We start from the raw sequence: 19024 nt of genomic DNA on the forward strand, positions 1-19024 counted from the left end.
CACAACCATTATTTATGCACACTTTTTTTCCCTGCCACTTTGAGCCATCTTTGAAGCATCTTTCTGACTTTTATGTTATCTTCAAAGTGTCAAGGGTAAAATTAAAAGATCACAGTAAGTGATTTTCCATAGGAAGTTGCAACTTCCATAGTTTAGAAAGTATTTAGAAGTTAAAGATAAAATGCCTAATTTAAAGATAAAAGCTGGATCCAATTAAACTTCATTGTTTTGGACTTTTCTAGTTCACAAAAGGTTATATCTGAAGTAGGAATATAAATTTCTACTATTGCTCAAGGAAAAAGAATTTGATAATCAAATTAATAATGTATAAGAAAGTGGGAATGTTAAGCTAATTAAGAAAAATGGTTTCAAACTTCTAATGGCATCCTCTTTGCCACTGATTATGAACAGTTTATTGATAATGAATAATTGTTATCTACATGGATAATAATGGCATGGATAACCTTCATTATCTGTAGCAAACTAGTGCACACGATTGAAGGGATAAAGCTACATTTGTTAAAACTATTCTTTTGTTTGAATATTTAATAATTTAGATCACTTTTTCTTGTTTTATTTTCTTGTTCTTTTTCTTCTAGTTGTGCCTTCCCATCTTTGGTTTATAGATGCTTTCACCAGCTCTTACTCACCTGACTCCTAATTCCCACATCATTTGACCTCCTGTTCCCTTTAGATGTCACTATTTCAGTTTCTGCTTCCTGCCCCCATTTGCCAACACTCCGAGATTTAGGTTCTTGCTCTCCATTCTCTTTTCCTTCAGCTTTAGTTATCAACCACTGTTCATAGGTTTGGTTTCTGGATTTTTATATTTTGTTCTCTAACTAGTATGATCAAAACTACAAGGATGTAAGGTCAATTGGAAAGTAGAGACAGAGTTGACATGTATTGAATACCTACTCTGTGCTAGGTGATTTACTTACATCATTTAGTTCTCATAAGATGTAGGTATGTTTTAGCATTATCTCCATTTTATTCATAATTACACTGAACCTCAGAGAGATTAAATATTTTGTTCTAATCCACTGAACAACTAAGTGATAAAGTCAGGTTTCAAACCCATATTGGTTCACTCATTCATGAATTCTTTTATTCAACAAAATTTACTGAGTATACATACTACATGTAGAGTATTGTGCTAGGTGCTGCAATACACCCAGCCTGTATTCTTATGGGCCTTAACTATGTAGTGGCATTGGATGGTGATCTCACTGCTGTACCACACAGCTTAAGAGGGAGAGAAAATAAAAAGGAAATAGAAGGTTCCATTGTTTCATGGGAAAGATATATTTGACCTAGATGTGAGAAAGGCCTAATTTGTACATTATTTAGGGATACCCCATAGAAAAGGCTTGTGTGTCTAGTCCCAAAGAGTCTGACCATCTCTATCACCATTGTCAGCACCAGTGCCTTTTAGTGACATCAACACAATATATATTTATCTTTTCTGCTCTAAAAATACAAGATTTATGTCTATAAGCCAAAATTCTCTAGAAAGTCTTCAGAAAAAATTAACTGTCCTCCCTAAATTATGTTTGGAAAAAGATGAAGACCTCTGTGTAAAGAATACATGATGTTCATTAATCTATATATATATATATATATATATATATATATACCCTAAAATTAATTCAGATGATATACCCAAATATATAAAACACAACTTTTAATAAGATAAATGTGGAAGAATAAGATGAAACTAGATTGTGTTCCAGAAGTCTACTAAAAAGGTATCTATGAATTTGGCTCTGTCCTCAAGGGTAACTTTTTTATTGTTGTTCTATTACAGTTTTCACAATTGCCCCCATTGCTCTCTCCTGCCCACCAATCCCACAGTCAGTCCCCACCCTGTTGTCCATGACCATGGGTCATCTATACCTACTTCTTGACTAGAACCTTCCCCTTCTTTTCCCTCCCCCCTCCTTCCCCTCTGGTTGCTTTATTTACAAGCCACATAATTTTTTAAAAAATACTGGTAGCACAGAAAAGAACCCATTTTTAGTTGTGACACTTAAGTTGTGAACTCTCTCCTATATATAGATTCTCTCTTAAAGTGAACCACAGTGTGGTAAACAATGGCCTCAAATACTATCTAATATAACTCTGCATTTCACTAAGACATTTCATTGTCTTCAATTGCATGCCACAAAAGAAACATCCAGTAAAAAACAATTATTTAAAAAGTGAGATGAGGCATTACAGGTGGTCCACTGTGATCTGGCCAAATCCAATTGTATATTTTAGAGCAGGGTGTCAAACTCATTTTCACGGGGTGGGATGGGGCACATCAGCCTCACAGTTGCCTTCAAAGAGCCGAATATAATTTCAACTCCTTAACAATTAAAGGAGTAGTTATATTTATACAGTCCTAAATTATTTCAGCCCTCTGAAGGCAACTGCGAGGCTGATGTGGCCCCCGGTGAAAATGAGTTTGACACCTCTGTTTTAGAGTCTCCAGAAAATTTAATGATTTGCATCCCCTTTAGGTAGTTTTCAAATATAATTTGCCAATTGAGTTTATTATGTACTAGGTAACAGTGAGTTTACACTGTCTTATATGTTTGTTTTCATTAATGCTACATCAATGTGTAGAATTATTCTTATAACATAGTGGGTATCCTAATAACTAATATAGACATGGATAAATATTTCATCCATCTATTTAAGTGAAAGACTTCCTCTCAGCTATATGTCAGTATTTTCTTTCCTTATCTTCAAAGTATGCTGCTATACTTTAGAGTATGTTACTATAACATGGAACTAGTGTTTCTTATCAAGATACCTCAAAATCATACCAAATAGATTGGATTTGGAAAACAAGGGATAGATTCTGGATAAAGCTAGCTTGACAGTTTTTAATTATATTTTTAAAAGAAAGTAATCAACTCCCAAATTTAGGAATTTAAGAATTTCCTTTTGTCCTGCCTTCTGGCCCTCTATTTTAAAGCACATTTTATTGAAAAGCATTTTGGTAGTGTTAGTTTTCCTTTAAAAATTTGGGGAGAGGAAGTTAGGGTGTAGAAGGATTGACCATAAAGGAAAAAGGACACATGGGCATCATCAAAATTACAATCACAACAGGGGAGTGATTGCTGGCAGGAGGGGGATAAGGAGGCTAAATGGTAATGGTAAAATATAATAAAGATTATATTTTTTAAAATTCTGCCATTGTTAAGTATTGTAGATTACATCAACTCTAGTGGTCCTTTCTTTTGTGTAATTCTAAGGGATTAACTAATTTACAGTATCTTAAGAGCTTATTTATGGTATCAACTGACTTCTAACACATACTACACATACTTGAGATAAAATAACTGCTTTGCCCAGTCCTCAACCAAAATTTTTCCCAGAGCTACAGTCTTATTTAGGAATATCTCTCTACTTCTAATTAAATATTGAAATATGAACCTTTCCCTCTGTTACTCTGTAATTTACTTTTTATTTTATTTTCATTTTTCTTATGTACTGGAACATTTTCTTTTACCAATTTCATTTTTTACCACCTTGAAGTATTAAAATCTGTTATATCTATACAAACAGAGGATTAGAAATTGATTAAATCATATATTTCACTCCTAAGTTTTAACCTAAATCTTATCTTTACCATCACAGAATAATAAATATAAGCTTATTTTGGTTCACCTTTAGAAAATTAAATTTTCCTGTCTCCTTAATTAGCTTATCCCAGATTTAAACACACTTGTCTGAAGAATGCCCTTTCTCAAAACTTCTATTATATGATTAAAGCCTATCACTTTATTAATTATTATTAAAACAGTTAATTTATGTTGAAGATATGTAATCTAGAGCTTTTCTTTTACCCAATACATGGGAAAAGTTGCCTGGTAACTTTTTGAGTTCTTTTTCATTATATCATAAAATTAGAGCTAGGAGAGATACAACATCATCTCAGGTTTTCATGGACTAATTATTTCAAGAGTAATTGACCAAAAAAAAAAAAAACAAACCCTGATTTCTTACCCTGTGAAAATCTATTGTGCTATTATAGCAGTCTGATACTTCCTTTTAAAATCAGGTTATTAGGCAGTATGAGACTTTTATCAAACACTTCTGAGTTGTAAAGGATAAGAAAGGTCTGCTGATATAAAAGACCCCCCCACATCGTGGTCCTGAGCTCTTATTCAGTGGTCCCAAAGAACTGAGTCTCAATGCCTTAATAAAATGTTTGAGGATCTACAAAGAACGATTTATAGAAAGCATGGTTTATAATTATTTTGAAGTTACTTTTACTACTCTGCATTCCTTCTTTTTGGCTAATTTCACTCAGTTTACTATTTAATCTTTAATTACAGGCCACAAAAGAAGTAATAGAACGGGAAGCGCCAGGGATGGCCCTGGCAATGCTGATGGGATCACTTAATGTTACACCTCTGGGCATGCTCTCTAGGTAAGAAAGTCACCAACATGTTACAAGGAAAATTAATTCCTTACCACTGGTCACTACAATAGACTGACAAACACAAGATCCTTGAGTTGTAACACTTAAGTTTGCCCTATTTGTTCCCCAGAATTAAAAGTCTCAGTATTCTGTCCAGCCAAATCTTGGTCATAGTTTCTTTCAAATTACTTTTCATCTTCATATTATATTTAAAGTTATAAAAAGTATTATATTACTGCTAAAAGTTGTCAATACTAACCCAGAGGAGAGTCCAGATTATTAAAATGTAAAATTATTCTTTTTTGTGATTATGTGCCATCATTAATATTCATTAACTGTCATTAACTCCTAATTTAGTAAAACTAAGCAGTAGAGTTTTATAAATAAGTTATTTTCATTTATGTTAGGAACTTTTATTCCAATTTTTAACTAGAGATATTAATATGTAGGCCATGAAAAAAGCTCAATTAATGATGTATTATTATATTAAATTTGTATATTTAAATCTATGCCTTTGTTGACATAGATGTTGAGATCCATACTCAATCTGATGGTTTAGTTACTTATTGGTTATTACTTTAGCAACTGTTAGATTAAAATTCTCTTAATGATGACAACATGTACCGTTTAAGTTAAGGACAGAACTGTCAACCTAGTAATAATCTGTTGATTTAATAACTTAATTCAATAGACATTTGGCCTCAGAGCAACCTAAATGCACAGCAACATTAAAATTTAAACATTTCACAGTTATTATTTATAGCCATGTGTTGATCCTGTGTGCATATGAATATAAAAGTAAATATATGCATTCAATGCATAGGATATGAGTTATAATGCCCTTTCTATTGCTTGGACTATGTTTATATCCCATTAATGGCAGCCATTTGAAGCATAGCTACTGGGAAGTGTGAGTGGTCATTAGATACTGTATTTCTTTTGCTCCCACATGTCCTATATTGTAACATTTTATTTTAGTAAGAGCAAAAATAGAATTAAAGTAGAAGGGTAGAGATTTTAAATTTAAAAGTCCATGCTGATGGACTTTCTTTAAGGAGCTCATATTGATTTTTTTATTCTGTTTGTTTTTTAACCCTTTCTTACATTACCTACACATGAATTCAAGGGGTCACCTTTGGTCCCTTTTCTGTATGGAATTAAGTGTGGTGATCTTTGAGCATAGAAAGCTCTTTCTGGCATACAAGACATAAAGTCAAGAAAGACAAACTTTATTTCTTGTTAATTTTTTTATAGTAAAAATTCTAAGGTAGCACACATGGTAATGCTCTATTTGTCAGGCCCAATATTAACTATTAGGGATAGTAAGGATAGAAAAAGAAATAAGGTCTGGTCCTTACCTTAAGGATCCCACAGTGAACCTGGAAAACTTGTTCTTCTCATCTGTTGAAGTAACTCTTTAAATTGACTATAGCTTTCTTGATCTGTTATAGAAATATTACTTTTTGTGTCATTGAAAGATTTTTCTGGACTAATTCCTTTCTACCTTTTGAATCTACATAATTACTGAGCACTGGACTGCTGAGTAAGTGGAAAATTAATCAGCATGAGCTGATTCTAAGTACTTTGTGTAAGCTCATCATCTTTATACTGAAGGCTTTGAAAATTAAAGCATACAAAGAAGGATAACAGATTCCACTGACTTTTCTTTTTGTTCATTGCTGACTTAATTGGGAGTTTTCACAGATTTGAAACAGACGATAGTCTACATGAATTATAGAAAAGGGAATTGTAGAATATTTCCATGAATGTTCATTTTTTGTGGTTTTTGAAGCTTTTTAAAAATTTCCCTCCTAAAGCATCCATGATTAGATTGATGCTTTCTTTCTAAAGCATTTTTACCTCATCTGTAATTTGGGCTTTGTACATGCTTCTATTATAACACATGCTATATTGTAGTTATTTACTCACTTGTCTATATTACCTAGTTTGCATAAAATTCTTAAGGACAGGAGCTTCATCTTATTCATTTTTACATCCTCAGCCCCCTAAAACAACTTTTGACATATTGTAAGTACTCAAAAAAATGTTTCGTTATGGTTGCTATTGATAAATCAGTATTTCATTCTAGTTCTAACAGAATTTTTCGAGGTAATGTATCATGTTGGTGCCTTGCATTCCTGTTTTTATCTCTAGAGAGCAGAGTTAAATAATAACTCTAAATTCACCAAATCTGTTTCAAATCATTTTTATCTATTTGATTACTTAATATCCTACAGGTTTTCTGTGCAAGTAAGTTGGAAAATAATATCGAGTAATGGTTAAGAGCATAATCTCTGAAGTCAGACAGGTGACTTGGGTTCTGTTCTGGCTCTACTACTTACTAGCTATTTAACCTCCTTTTTGTTTTCTCATCTGTATAATGAGGGTATTAATAGTACCAGTCTTCTTTGGGTTAAATGAGTGAATCCTTGTAAAGTGCTTAGAACAACAACTGATTTACGATGTCTTGTTTAAGTGTTAATCATTACTGTGTTATTATTGACTGAGAGTTCCAGTTCTTAGACAAATCTGCTGGAGAGATCTTCTAATAGCTTTCTTTCATCTGAAAATACCTTTTTCTTACCTTCATTCCTGAAGGATATTTTCAGTAGACAGAGAATTCTGAATCAATAGCTCTTTTCTTTCAGCACATATTCCTACATATTCAGTTCCATGATTCCTACCAAAATTTAAGGAATTCAGAGAAAACAATGCTAATAAGGAAAGTTATAGCTATAAATGCTTACATTTAAGAAGAAAGATTTCAGAACAACTACCTAACATTACAACTTAAGGAACTAGAAAAAGAAAAATAAACAAAAACCAAAGCTAGCAAAAGGAATAAAATAATAAAGATTAAAGAAGAAATAAATTAAATAGAAAATAAAAAATATTACAGAAAAAAATGAACTAAACCGAATACTGGGCCTTCAAAAAGATCAACAAAATTGACAAACTTTGCTATATTGACTAAGAAAAAAAGAGAAGTAAACTACTAAACTCAGAAATGAAAGTGGGAACACTGCTACCATTTCTACAGAAATAAAATGATTATAAAAGACTACTATGAACTGTTGTATGCTGGTAAGTTAGATAACCTAGATGAAATGGACAAATTCCTACAAGCACAAAGCCTAGTATATTGAATCACAGAGAAATAGAAAAACCAAATTGCTCTATAAGATCTATAACTAGTAAGGAAATTGAATCAGTAATCAAAAGCCTACCAATAATTAAAATGCCTATATCAGATGGCTTCACTAAATAATCCTACCTAAAATTTTTAAAAAATGGACACTAATCCTTCTCAAACACTCCCAAAAATTTGGAAAGGGAATACTTCCTAACTAATTCTATGAGGCCAGCACTATCCAGATAAGAAAGACAGACAAAAAGTACAAGAAAACTACAGACCAATACTCTTTATGAACATTGGTGCAAAAATATTCAACAATATACTAGAAAAACAAATTCAGCAGCATCTTAAAAGAATTATGCACCATGTCCAAGTGGAATTTATCTTTAGAAAGCAAGGATTGTTCATCATACAAAAAAGCAATCAGTGTAATGATTTTGTACTACAGTTACAAAATAAAGGATAAACAAACACTTGAGCATCTCAGTTGATACAGAAAAATCATTTGACAAAACTGAGTATGTGTTCATGTTAATGACAACTGAAAAATGCAAATAGAAGAAAATCACCTTACCATAACAAAGTTATATATTTCCCAGAGCATTCTACACATCCAGTGTAACCCTTATCAGAATTTCATGGCATTTTCCACAGAAATAGAACAAATAATCCTAATAGAACCACAAAAGAAGCCAGATAGCCAAAGTATCCTTATAAAAAAGAAAAATCACTTCCTTATTTCAGACTGTATTACAAAGCTAGAGTAATCAACACAGTATGGTACGGCATAAAAACAGACACACAGATATGTGGAACAAAAAAGAGAACCCATAAATAAATACACATATATATGCCCTACTAATTTAAGACAAAGGGACCAAGAATATACAATAGGGAAAGGATAGTTTCAATAAATGTTGGGAAGACTGGATAGCCACATGCAAAAGAATGAAATAGGACCACTATCTTACATCATAACACAAAAATCAACTCAGTATGGATTAAAGATTTAAATATAATACATGAAGATATACTCTTAGAAGAAAACATTAGGAATAAGATCCTGAACATCATTCTCAGCAGTACTTTTCTGAAATTGACTTCAAAAGCAAAGCCAATAAAGCAAAAACCAGCAAGTGGAACATCAAACCGAAAAGCTATGCAGCAAAGGAAACCATCAACAAAATAAAAAAGGCAACCTACAGGATGGGAGAAGATATTTGCAAGTAATACGTCTTGATGAAAGATTAATATCAAAGATAAATATAGAAGATGTAGAAGTCATGAAACTAAGTTTTAAAAAATCAGATTTGTGAATTGGCAGAGAATCTGAATACACATTTTTCCAAAGAAGACATCCAGATGGCCAACAGGTACATGTAAAGATAGTCAATATCATTGACCATGAAAGGCATGCAAATCAAAACCACAATGAGTTATCACCTCACACCTGTTAGAATGTCTGTTATCAAAATACAAGTGATAACAGCAACATGTGGAAAAAAGGGAACCCTTGTACACTGTTGGTGGTGATGAATGTAATATGGTTCAGTGAGAATGGAAAACAGTGTGAAGATTCCTCAGAAATTAAAAATAGAGGTACCATATGATCCAGCAATTCTACTTCCAGGTATTTATCCAAAGGAAATGAGATCACTGTCTCAAAAAGATACCTGCACCCCCATGTTTATTGGATGATTATTTACAATAGCTCAAACATGGAAAGAACCTAAGTGTCCATTGATAGATGAATGGGTAAAGAAGAAATCATGGCTGAAGATGCCCCTAGCCTGGGGAAGGACATATATATGTGTGCAGTGAAATATTATTCAGCCACTAAAAAAGGAAATTCTGCCACTTGCAACAACATGGATGGGCCCTGAAAGCATTTGCTAAGTGAAATAAGTCAGGGCAAGACAAATACTATGTAATCTCATATGTGTAATCTAAAATAACCAGACCCATAGACACAGAGAGCAAGTTGGTGGTTGCCAGAGGCAGGGACTGAGGAGTAGGTGAAATGGGTGAAGGTGTCTTCCACCTATAAGAAACCTAAATCCTGGGGATTATAGTTAATAATACCATTTTGTATGTTTGCAAGTTTCTAAGAGAGTAGATTGTAAGAGTTCTCATCACAAGAAAAAAATTGTAACTGTAGTTACGGATGTTAACAAAATTTATTGTGATAGTCACTTTGCAGTAGATACATATATCAAACCATTATTTTCCACACCTACAACTAATGCAATGTTACTTGTCAATTAAATCACAATTGAAAACAAAATAATATGGAGAGTTAAAAAATGGCTGTCAGCTCTTCTCTTTGTGAATAAGAAAATAAAAAAAACAGAATAGAAGATAATTTTAGGTTATTTTAGAGAGTTAAGGAATAAACTCAATCATAGAAGTTTAGGAAAATTATTTTTATATGACTTTTTCTATCTTACCCATGCAATTTTAGAAATACACTGATCTAATCAATACCTTTGATTGAAATGATGAAAATGAGATGTTTCCAGGTTAAAGTAACACAGGCAGCTGTTGGTAGAGCATGATTCCAACTCATGAAGTCCTTCAACTCTTATCTCAGTTTTTCAGTATTTTCATACTGTTTATATTTCTTATGTAACCACTTGGTTTAAAAGTGGCCTGGAAATTTACAGTGGTCTCTGAAAGACCTTTTACATTAAATTGACTGTTTATCAATGCATCTGTTAACAACTGAGTTCACCAAACTCTTCACCACTGCCCTTCATTCGTGAGAAACCTTATTTTGCTTTAAAACTTACTGACTTCCTGAGAAGAGCTCACATGTCTCATTTAGCTCTTGAGTACCTTTGTGTTAGCCTTTTAAACATAAATATTATTACACTAGTCATTTTTAATACCCTGTGTCATTAAAATCATTTTAATTTTGGAGGTGGAGGAATTGAGCAAACTGGAAAAAGAACGCATGGACATGGACAACAGTGTAGTGATTGCAGGGGGCAAGGGGATATGAGGGGACTAAATGTTAAAGTCTCACAACTGTATGAGATATGAAGAGCCTGATGTTAGGAAAAAAAGATAATTTGATCATTATTTCTTATTTTTTTAAAGTGGCTTTAATTTATTCTGATTCCATGTTCAGCACATATTTCCCATCTTCCACAATAAGTGTTATTGTAAAAACCTTAGATTTCCCAATTTGTATAGCAGTTGGTGCATCTCTAGCCACAACGATTTTATTTCTAAAACAGTTGTTCACATGTGCAGTACAGTGATTGATTTTTGTTGTTAAATGTGTTTAAACCAACATTTAGAAACTCGAGTTTCTCCTTCCTTTCAGACCTGTATGTGGAATCAGAGGGAAAACTCTCATAATTAACTTGCCGGGTAGCAAGAAAGGATCTCAGGTAAGAAACTTCAAGAAATACATGGTTTAGTGTACAAAGTTTTGGTCAGCTGTGAGTTAGCCAACCAGTAAGCTGGAGCACTTCACAAGACTACCCTCACTTCTGACACCAATTGCAATTCAGTGCATTTCCAAAGCCACTCTCAGTTTCAGTAATTCACCAAAAAGACTCACAAAACTCACTGAAAGATGGTATTCCCACGGTTATGGCTTGTTACAGGGAAAGGATACAGATTTAATCAATCAAGGGAAGAAGTAGAGGAGAATTACCAAATGGGAGCTTCTGTTATCCTTTTCCTGTGGAGTCATGAATGTATCAAGCTCCTGGTATCGATGTATTGCAACCCAGGGAGTACTGCCAATCAGAGAAGCTCCAAACCTTTGGTGTCCAAAGTTTTTACTGGAGCTTATTGCATACTGCTCATATGGCTGACCTTTAGTCTCTAGCCCTTCCCAGAAGTTGGACTGATACCTTTAATATCCAATACTTTCCAGAGGCAAAACTGATACCACATTGCCCAAAGCCCCCCATAATAAATAACACTGCTAAACTGTCTGGTGGTCAAATCCCCAGTACAAAGATGTTCCTATCACTTCTCAGTTACTGAGGGCAAAAACCAGACTCTCTTTGAATAAGGTTAATTATTTAGACAAGTTACCCCCTGGCCTTTGGCCAGTGCTGTATCTTATGGCAAAATGATTGTATTTGTCTGGCTGGACATCTATATTGACTATAGCATTTTTATTATAGACACAAAAACAGTACAAGTATGAATATGCCTAAGATTTGGAAAAGCCAGTGTGGGATTGGAAGAGATTTAGAAAAACAACTAATGTATTCTTTATAGCTATTACATACATTTTCATATTTTTGTACTGATTTACTGATTTTCCACCTTGATCTACTATTTATAGTCTATGATACATTCACATAAAACTGTTTATCATAGAAATTATGCATAGAAATAAGCTCTTTTGCTCAGGCCAGTCATTTTCCTTTGGTATTACATTTTGAGGAGGCTTTAACTCAGTTTCTTAGTTCATATAACCACGATATCAGTTGTATAATCTTACTGACCTATCAGTGTTATAACATATCACAGTATAGTAATATATACAGTGTGAAAAATGAGACTCAGGAGATACTGGTGTGCACAACTGGCTTTCTACATACACATTAACAGTTAGCCTAGTCTCTCATCATATCATATGACCAAAACGCCTCCCAGAATGACGCTACTCAGGTTTAAGGCTTGGCATGCTCCAAAAGCAATAGTCTCAACAACATATGGCATTTCCCTTTCTGGTGTCTGTTACAACCGAGCTAAGAAACAACATCATCTCTTGTTTTAAACCTCTTTTGATACATCAATATAATATTGGATTTCCCTCATTGTATAATTCATTTATTCATTCATTAACTTTTAGCTATCATTTTTTCTCTCTGTTTATACACAAACTTTTCCTTTGAAAATCTTCAAATGAGACAGTTGATTTGGTCACTGTGCAATCCAGATTGCCATCAGTAATGCTTGTTTAGCAAGTGCCTCCCACTCAGTTCATTTCCATTCATAGAAGGTAGGGTTGGTTACTCAAATACAGAACTAATAGGCACTAACAGTTATAGCCCTGGTCCTTGAGGTGCTACATCTGGTAGAAAAAAATTGAGGTGATGTGGGGAAAAAAGTATAGTCCTAAAGTAAAATGTATATCCTAAAATGTATATCCTCCCCCAATCCTCACTTCCCCAGAAAAGTAGAGGGATCTGTCTAGTGGGGACTGTCCCTTGGCCTCCCTCATGTTGAATGTGATCACACACCAATGAAGGTGTGTACACCAGCCATTCATGTCTTTATCTCCTCCCCTTTGAGATAACAAATATTTCAGTTGTCCATCCCAATTTTCTATCAAATCATTGCTCTATTGATGAAAGTGTGTTCCTTAGTATAATGGTCATTTATGCAATATCTTCTGTTCTGATCCTTTCATAGTACACTGAGCATTTGTATCTACCAATGGTTAAGCAAAGCCCAGTCTAGAGTAAGTGTCTATTCCTGTTAGGACCCATTTGTAGCCTCCAGGAACTACTGGCATCAGGCCAACTTGCTAGCTGTGTGCAGGACTTTCCCTCTGTGGGATCTTCTGCATAGCCCTCTGCCATCTCTGTCTCTCTTGTTAGCAGACAGAACAGTTCTTGTTGGCATTTTGTGTCTCAGAAAGTGCAAGGGGAATATATTTACCTTCATCCCATCTCTGAAGCCCCCTAACATCCACTGATCTCATGGGCCCAGGTAGCCATTTCAAGAAGCACACTGAATCTGCTTACAAGTTTCAATCAGTTTTTAATTCTGGAAGGGGGTTCTTTTGATGGACACTAACATATTCTACTTTAATATACCCCTTGCATTCCTAGAGTGATTCCTATACGACCATGTCCCACACAGGGATCCCTTTAGTAGACCAGTTTTCCATTGTCCTTCAGCCTGACCATATGGCCAGGCCATTAGACACTTCCCATGAGTCAATAAAAACCCAAACATAGGGCCAAACATCATGCAGTTCAGCCCATCGAGCTGATATGTTTTTACCTTCTTCAATCAGAGTGGCGGCCTTCCAAACAGGATGCTGTCCCTTCACCTTGGAATTGCCATCCATAAACCAAGCAGCTCTTTGTTGATCAATAGAAAGCTGTTTATAGGGCACCGCCCAAGTGGCCCAAGTGGCCATAGGATCCGGCAGCTCCTCAGGTGGTTCCGAAGTCGGCCCTAGGTGAAAAGAGGCTACCTGCTCGTGAGTACCTCCTTGCATTCTCCTGGTAGCATGATCCTATATCCACCATTTCCATTTTATTATGGAACTCTCCTGGGCATTGCCTTCCCCATTAGAGCATTTCTCTGACATTACCTAAGACACTATGGATATTTCAGGTTTCAAGATTATATTATTTTATATCTGTCAATAATAAGAGAAGTCTCAAAGTTCAATAATAAGCTAGTAATTGCCTTCCCAAATAGAAATTTTCTGGTCCAAAATCCCAGACGTTGTTGCTGGGTGGCACTCACGTGTTTTTGCCATAAGCCCCAGTTTTCACTCCACTCAGGGCTCTTGTACAGCAAATTAATGACCTTGGTGGGCTGAGAGAGTCTTATTGATTCCCACTTAGCATATCCAATCTATATCAGTGGAAGAGTGGTTTGCATGCCTTGTTTTACAATACTAAGTAGAGGAAAAATTCTCCAAACACAATATCCATTCCCATAATATATTTAAGTAAAGGATATTCACCGCTTTACAAAAAGTTCACTGTACAAACATTCTATTTCATCCAAACTTTTATCTTAATTTCTATTTCATTCCTATATCCTCTCGAATTAATAGTATCCCTCATTAAGACTTCAACAGGTTTTAGAATCACAATACATGGGACTCCCATGTCAAAAAGTTCCCCCCAAATTTCTTCTTCATTCCCTGACCATTTTACTCATTTTTTGTGCATATGGCCTTGGATTTCTAGGCCTGCATTGGGCCAAGGGACCCAGACTCTATGTCTGGGTTTAGATTATGGGACCATCACTTTAAATGATGCAAGGTGAGTTTTTTTACAGTCGTCTTTGCCTTCTAGCTTTTTTAATATTTCTAAACTCAGGTCAGTAGAGACTTGTTTAGGACTCAAAGCCTTCATATTAAGCCAAAAAGCCCTCATATTAAACCCAGTGGCCATAGTCCCCAGGAAAACAAAGACACTTCTATCAGGAGACCAGCAAGTGCTCCCAGTTGTTTACTCAACCCACAACAGTGCTACATTAAGACCTTTGTTTTGCCCCCATCAGTGCTCACTTTATTAGCCTTTTCATTTTTGTTTCTTTGTTTAATTATATTCATTGGGGTGACATTGGTTAATAAGATTATATAGGTTTTACACGTACATTTCATAGTACATCTCTATATTGCATTGTGTGCCGACCACGCAAAGTCAAATCTTCTTTCGTCATCATATATTGGACCACTTTACCCTTGACTGCCTCCCACCCCTTTTCCCCTGGTAACCACCATACTGTTGTCTGTGTCTAAGGGATTTTGTTTGTTTGTTCATTTGTTGCTTTCAGTTTTATATCCTACTTATGAGCGAAATCACATGGTTCTTAACTTTTTCTGTCTGACTTATTTTGCTGAGCATGATATTCTCAGTTTCCACCCTGCTAAGACAAGTTCCTTGTATCTCTCATTCTCTTATGAATCATTCTAACTTTATTCACTATTTATTGCTTCAACCTAACTTTTTTCCTTTGGAAGCAGCTCTGAGGCTACCAACTATATGTATCAGACCAGCCAGAATCTCAGCTTGGCTCAGCCTCAGCATCCACCCAACATTCTCCCTTACATTCATTTTTGCTAGCACAGATAACAGTAACCAAGGGATTGTATATGTACCTTGTTTCTTGTTATTTTGCATTTATTTTACATCTAATGGCATAACTCCTTAGGAGTTGAATCTTTCATTTTGAAATTCCATTGCTAACTTTTATCTTCAATAACTAATTGCAGAACAGCTGCATTTCCATTCTGTGGGTGACCCTGTGTTCATTCAGGCTCTTAAGAGTCATTATTCCTCACTCTCTCATCTTTCCTCCTTCCAGATCACATGTTTCATGCATCAGAGTCTTTCTAGTAAATGGCACTTATAACACCAATTGTAGGGAGTATTGACCAACTACATAAGTTAGCCAACTACTGTGATGGAACACTGCACAAAACTGCCCTCACTTCTGACACCAATTGCAATTCAAGGGATTTCTGAAATACCCTCAGTTTTAAAAATTCAATAGAAGGACTCACAGAACTTACTGAAAGCTATTATTCTCACAGTCACAGTGCTTTACAGGGGGAAAAATACAGATTGAAATCAGCCAAGGGAAGAAGTCTAAGAGAGGCACCAAATGAGGAACTTCTGGGCATCTTCTCATTGCCTTCTCTCCATAATATAAGAATGTACACACAGAGTATTGCTAGCTAGGTACTCTCACTTTGCCTCTGGTATCTAGAGTTATTGTTGGGACTTGATCACATATTGCCCACATAGCTGTCATTTAGCTCTTTCCAAAGGCAAAAGTGCTATATTTCCCCAAGCCCTCATAAAAAACCACATCGTTACATTGTCCAGTGGCTAAAGTCCCAGGCTTTTAGAGAGACTAAAGGAGAAAGAGAGGAACATCAATCAGTTGCCTCCTATACATGCCCCAACCAGTGATCAAACCTTCAACCTAGATATGTGCCCTGACTGGGAATTGAACCCACAAACTTTTGGTGTATGGGACAATGCTCCAACCAGCTGAGCACCTGGCCAGGGCACAAAGATGATTCTAATCAGGCATGACATTCCAAGGAACTAGAGGTCAACTCCCAAAGTCTGAGTGTAAAGGCCAGACCTCCTTTTGGTTAAGGTTAGATTCTTTTTAATACAGCCTTTATCAGTAAAGTGATTGAGTCATACAAAGAGAGGTCAAAATATTGGGCACACTTTCACATTGTCCAGTAACCCTACATGAATTTAAGATACATCTTTACAGATTACATTTTAAGGTAAGTTACTTAAATGTAAAAGAGAAAGGCCTCTGCCCAAACAGGTTCCCCAAACATATCTGGCCCTACGTTCTAATGTTAAAGTTCTTACCTATTCTCTTTTTGGTGATATAGTATTAATAGTGAGCAGCTGACCAGAAGACCGTGTTGACTTTAATGCAGTGTTCTGTACAAACTTAATGTAACATTGCCTAACTATGTTTTGTGATGGTAGTCAGAACTTGAGATCTCTGAATAAAACAGTTCCGTCTTCAGTTGGTTTGTTATAGTGCTCTGTTCTAATTAGAAAAATGAAAACTGTCTTTTCCCTCATAATATATCTTTAAACCCCAAAGTTGTATAAAAAATTTTTAAGTGTACTGTGTGCTTATATAGTACTATAGTTCTTCACAGAATACTGTAATATATGCCATGGCTACTTAATGTTACATATTACAACAGTAATGCTTTAAATATGATTTATTCTTAAGACTGATAAGAGAAATACAAATCCAAAATCACAGATAAATTTGATTGTTTCCATTTTATATGCCTGCAAGAGTGCTTCATCTTCATTTTTTCCCTCTTGTATACAGGAATGCTTTCAGTTCATACTGCCAGCTCTACCTCATGCCATTGATCTTTTACGTGATGCCATTGTAAAAGTAAAGGAAGTGCATGATGAACTTGAAGATTTACCTTCCCCACCACCTCCTCTTTCCCCTCCTCCCACAACTAGCCCTCATAAACAGACAGAAGATAAAGGGGTTCAGTGTGAGGAAGAGGAAGAAGAGAAGAAAGATAGTGGTGTTGCTTCCACAGAAGACAGTTCTTCATCACATATAACAGCAGCAGCTATTGCTGCCAAGGTAAGCCTGCTGAGAGACTGAAAGATCTAAAGGACCCACAGGTAAATGTACTGACTTCATCAATCTTCCCAAGCCATCATTCCCTAAGTTTAAAATCTCTTCAGTACATCCTTTAAAGAACTGGGATACTCACGACACTCCAGATGTTTCTTCCATAATGTAGGGTCCTTGAACACATTGAAGGGTGTTCTGAGTTTAAAGAGTCTGCTGGTACAGTGAAGTAATAGCTGCAATAATAAACAGTGTGATATTGAAGAACTCTTTGGAGGTATCATTTGTATTATCATACTAAATATACAATGTTCATAAATTCAAAACATCAAATATTGACCAATTCTTAAAAGAACAGCAAACTGAACATAGGAGACCTTAGATGATTCAAGAGATTAGTTAAAAAGGAAATAAAGGCTGTTTAATGTAAGGCTTTTCAGCAATTAACTAAGCACTTATTTAAATGTAACTTAACACAAATTACCACAGTGGTGTAGAGAGGAAATGGATGTAAGGTATTTTCATTTTAATTTAATAAAGTACTAGTATTAGGATACTTCCAAAGTATTAAAACTTCTTTTGGGGAAATTCTGGGAGTAGAGTACCATGAGGTACTTGAATGAATTTGGTCATCTTAAAACCACAGAACATGATTTATATTATTATGCATACCTAGTATAATCTACCCAGTATGCATTAAAATCATCAGGAAATAGCATACCAATTCTGGGAATAATGACTGTTTATTGATTGAAAGCATACAGATTGAAAATCTAATTGCCATTTTAAGTAATTCCTAAAGTTTTATGGATCATCCAGATATTTTGGTTATGATGCTGGCATGAGGGTTTTGTTTGACAGCATATAGATTATAAAGTATCATAGAGATCCTTTTGAAGTGTCCATTCGGATAACTAGTAGATGATTCTTTCACTAAAGACCAGATGATTCTATCTCGAGACCTATTTATTGACCCATTAAGTTGTTACTTAAGACTACTATTTAGGTTGTGTGTGAGGTTTGTTTTGTTTTGTTTTTATGGAACTTATTGGTGAATTAGGTACATTTAAAAATAAATGTATGTTCTTTTTTTTTACTCTTAATTAAAAGAGTAAAAAGCACCACCAATTTCAATCTTAAGAAAAAAAGATTATAGCATTTGAAATCTAAACTGATTTGACATTTCATTGTTCCATTTGTTTTTCACCCTTTTTCCTTTCCAGTCATTTTGCTTGTGTAGTTTCATGTTTTCTTGTCACTATATTCATAGTTGTTATGTGTTGTGCATTAGAAGCATCCATTCTACACCAGTCCTGCTGTTATCATGGCACACGGTGAGCAGCCCATCCCTGGTCTCATCAGTTATTCCCATCATGCAACAGGCAGTGCAGATGAACGGGTAAGAGGTTTTTGCATAAATGATTTGGCAAGCATACCGCCTACTTCCTATCATTGGAGGTAGGCTGTAACATATTATGGAAGATGTGTTTTATTCTGAAAGATCTTCAGCAGTGCTTTTTTGTGAAAGTGTAAGTGCCACTGAGTATATTTCATCACAGAATTTAATTTAATAGAGTTTCTCCTATACCTAAACTATTCTAGTATTATTAGGATTCCTTAGTATGTGGCAATGAGCTTTCATCACATGACATCCAAGA

The 19024-nt window shown here is 35.0% G+C and overlaps 1 protein-coding gene across 4 annotated transcripts in view; it reads left to right on the forward strand.

Annotated features, from left to right (window-relative positions):
• Positions 1–19024, forward strand: part of GPHN (gephyrin) — a 447008-nt gene that overhangs the window by 228011 nt on the left and 199973 nt on the right. For 2 of the 4 annotated variants that reach the window (XM_053673315.1, XM_037125909.2), the window contains 4 exons: positions 4332–4426; positions 10882–10948; positions 17103–17375; positions 18658–18765. In XM_053673315.1, the coding sequence (XP_053529290.1) occupies positions 4332–4426; positions 10882–10948; positions 17103–17375; positions 18658–18765 (543 nt within the window). The remainder of the gene's footprint in view (positions 1–4331; positions 4427–10881; positions 10949–17102; positions 17376–18657; positions 18766–19024) is intronic. The other 2 variants (XM_053673316.1, XM_053673317.1) reach the window with 1 other exon arrangement.

This window comes from Artibeus jamaicensis, unplaced genomic scaffold (genome assembly GCF_021234435.1).
Source record: "Artibeus jamaicensis isolate MK-2021 breed Jamaican fruit bat unplaced genomic scaffold, CSHL_Jam_final contig_851, whole genome shotgun sequence".
In the NCBI taxonomy this organism is placed as follows: Eukaryota; Metazoa; Chordata; class Mammalia; order Chiroptera; family Phyllostomidae; genus Artibeus; species Artibeus jamaicensis.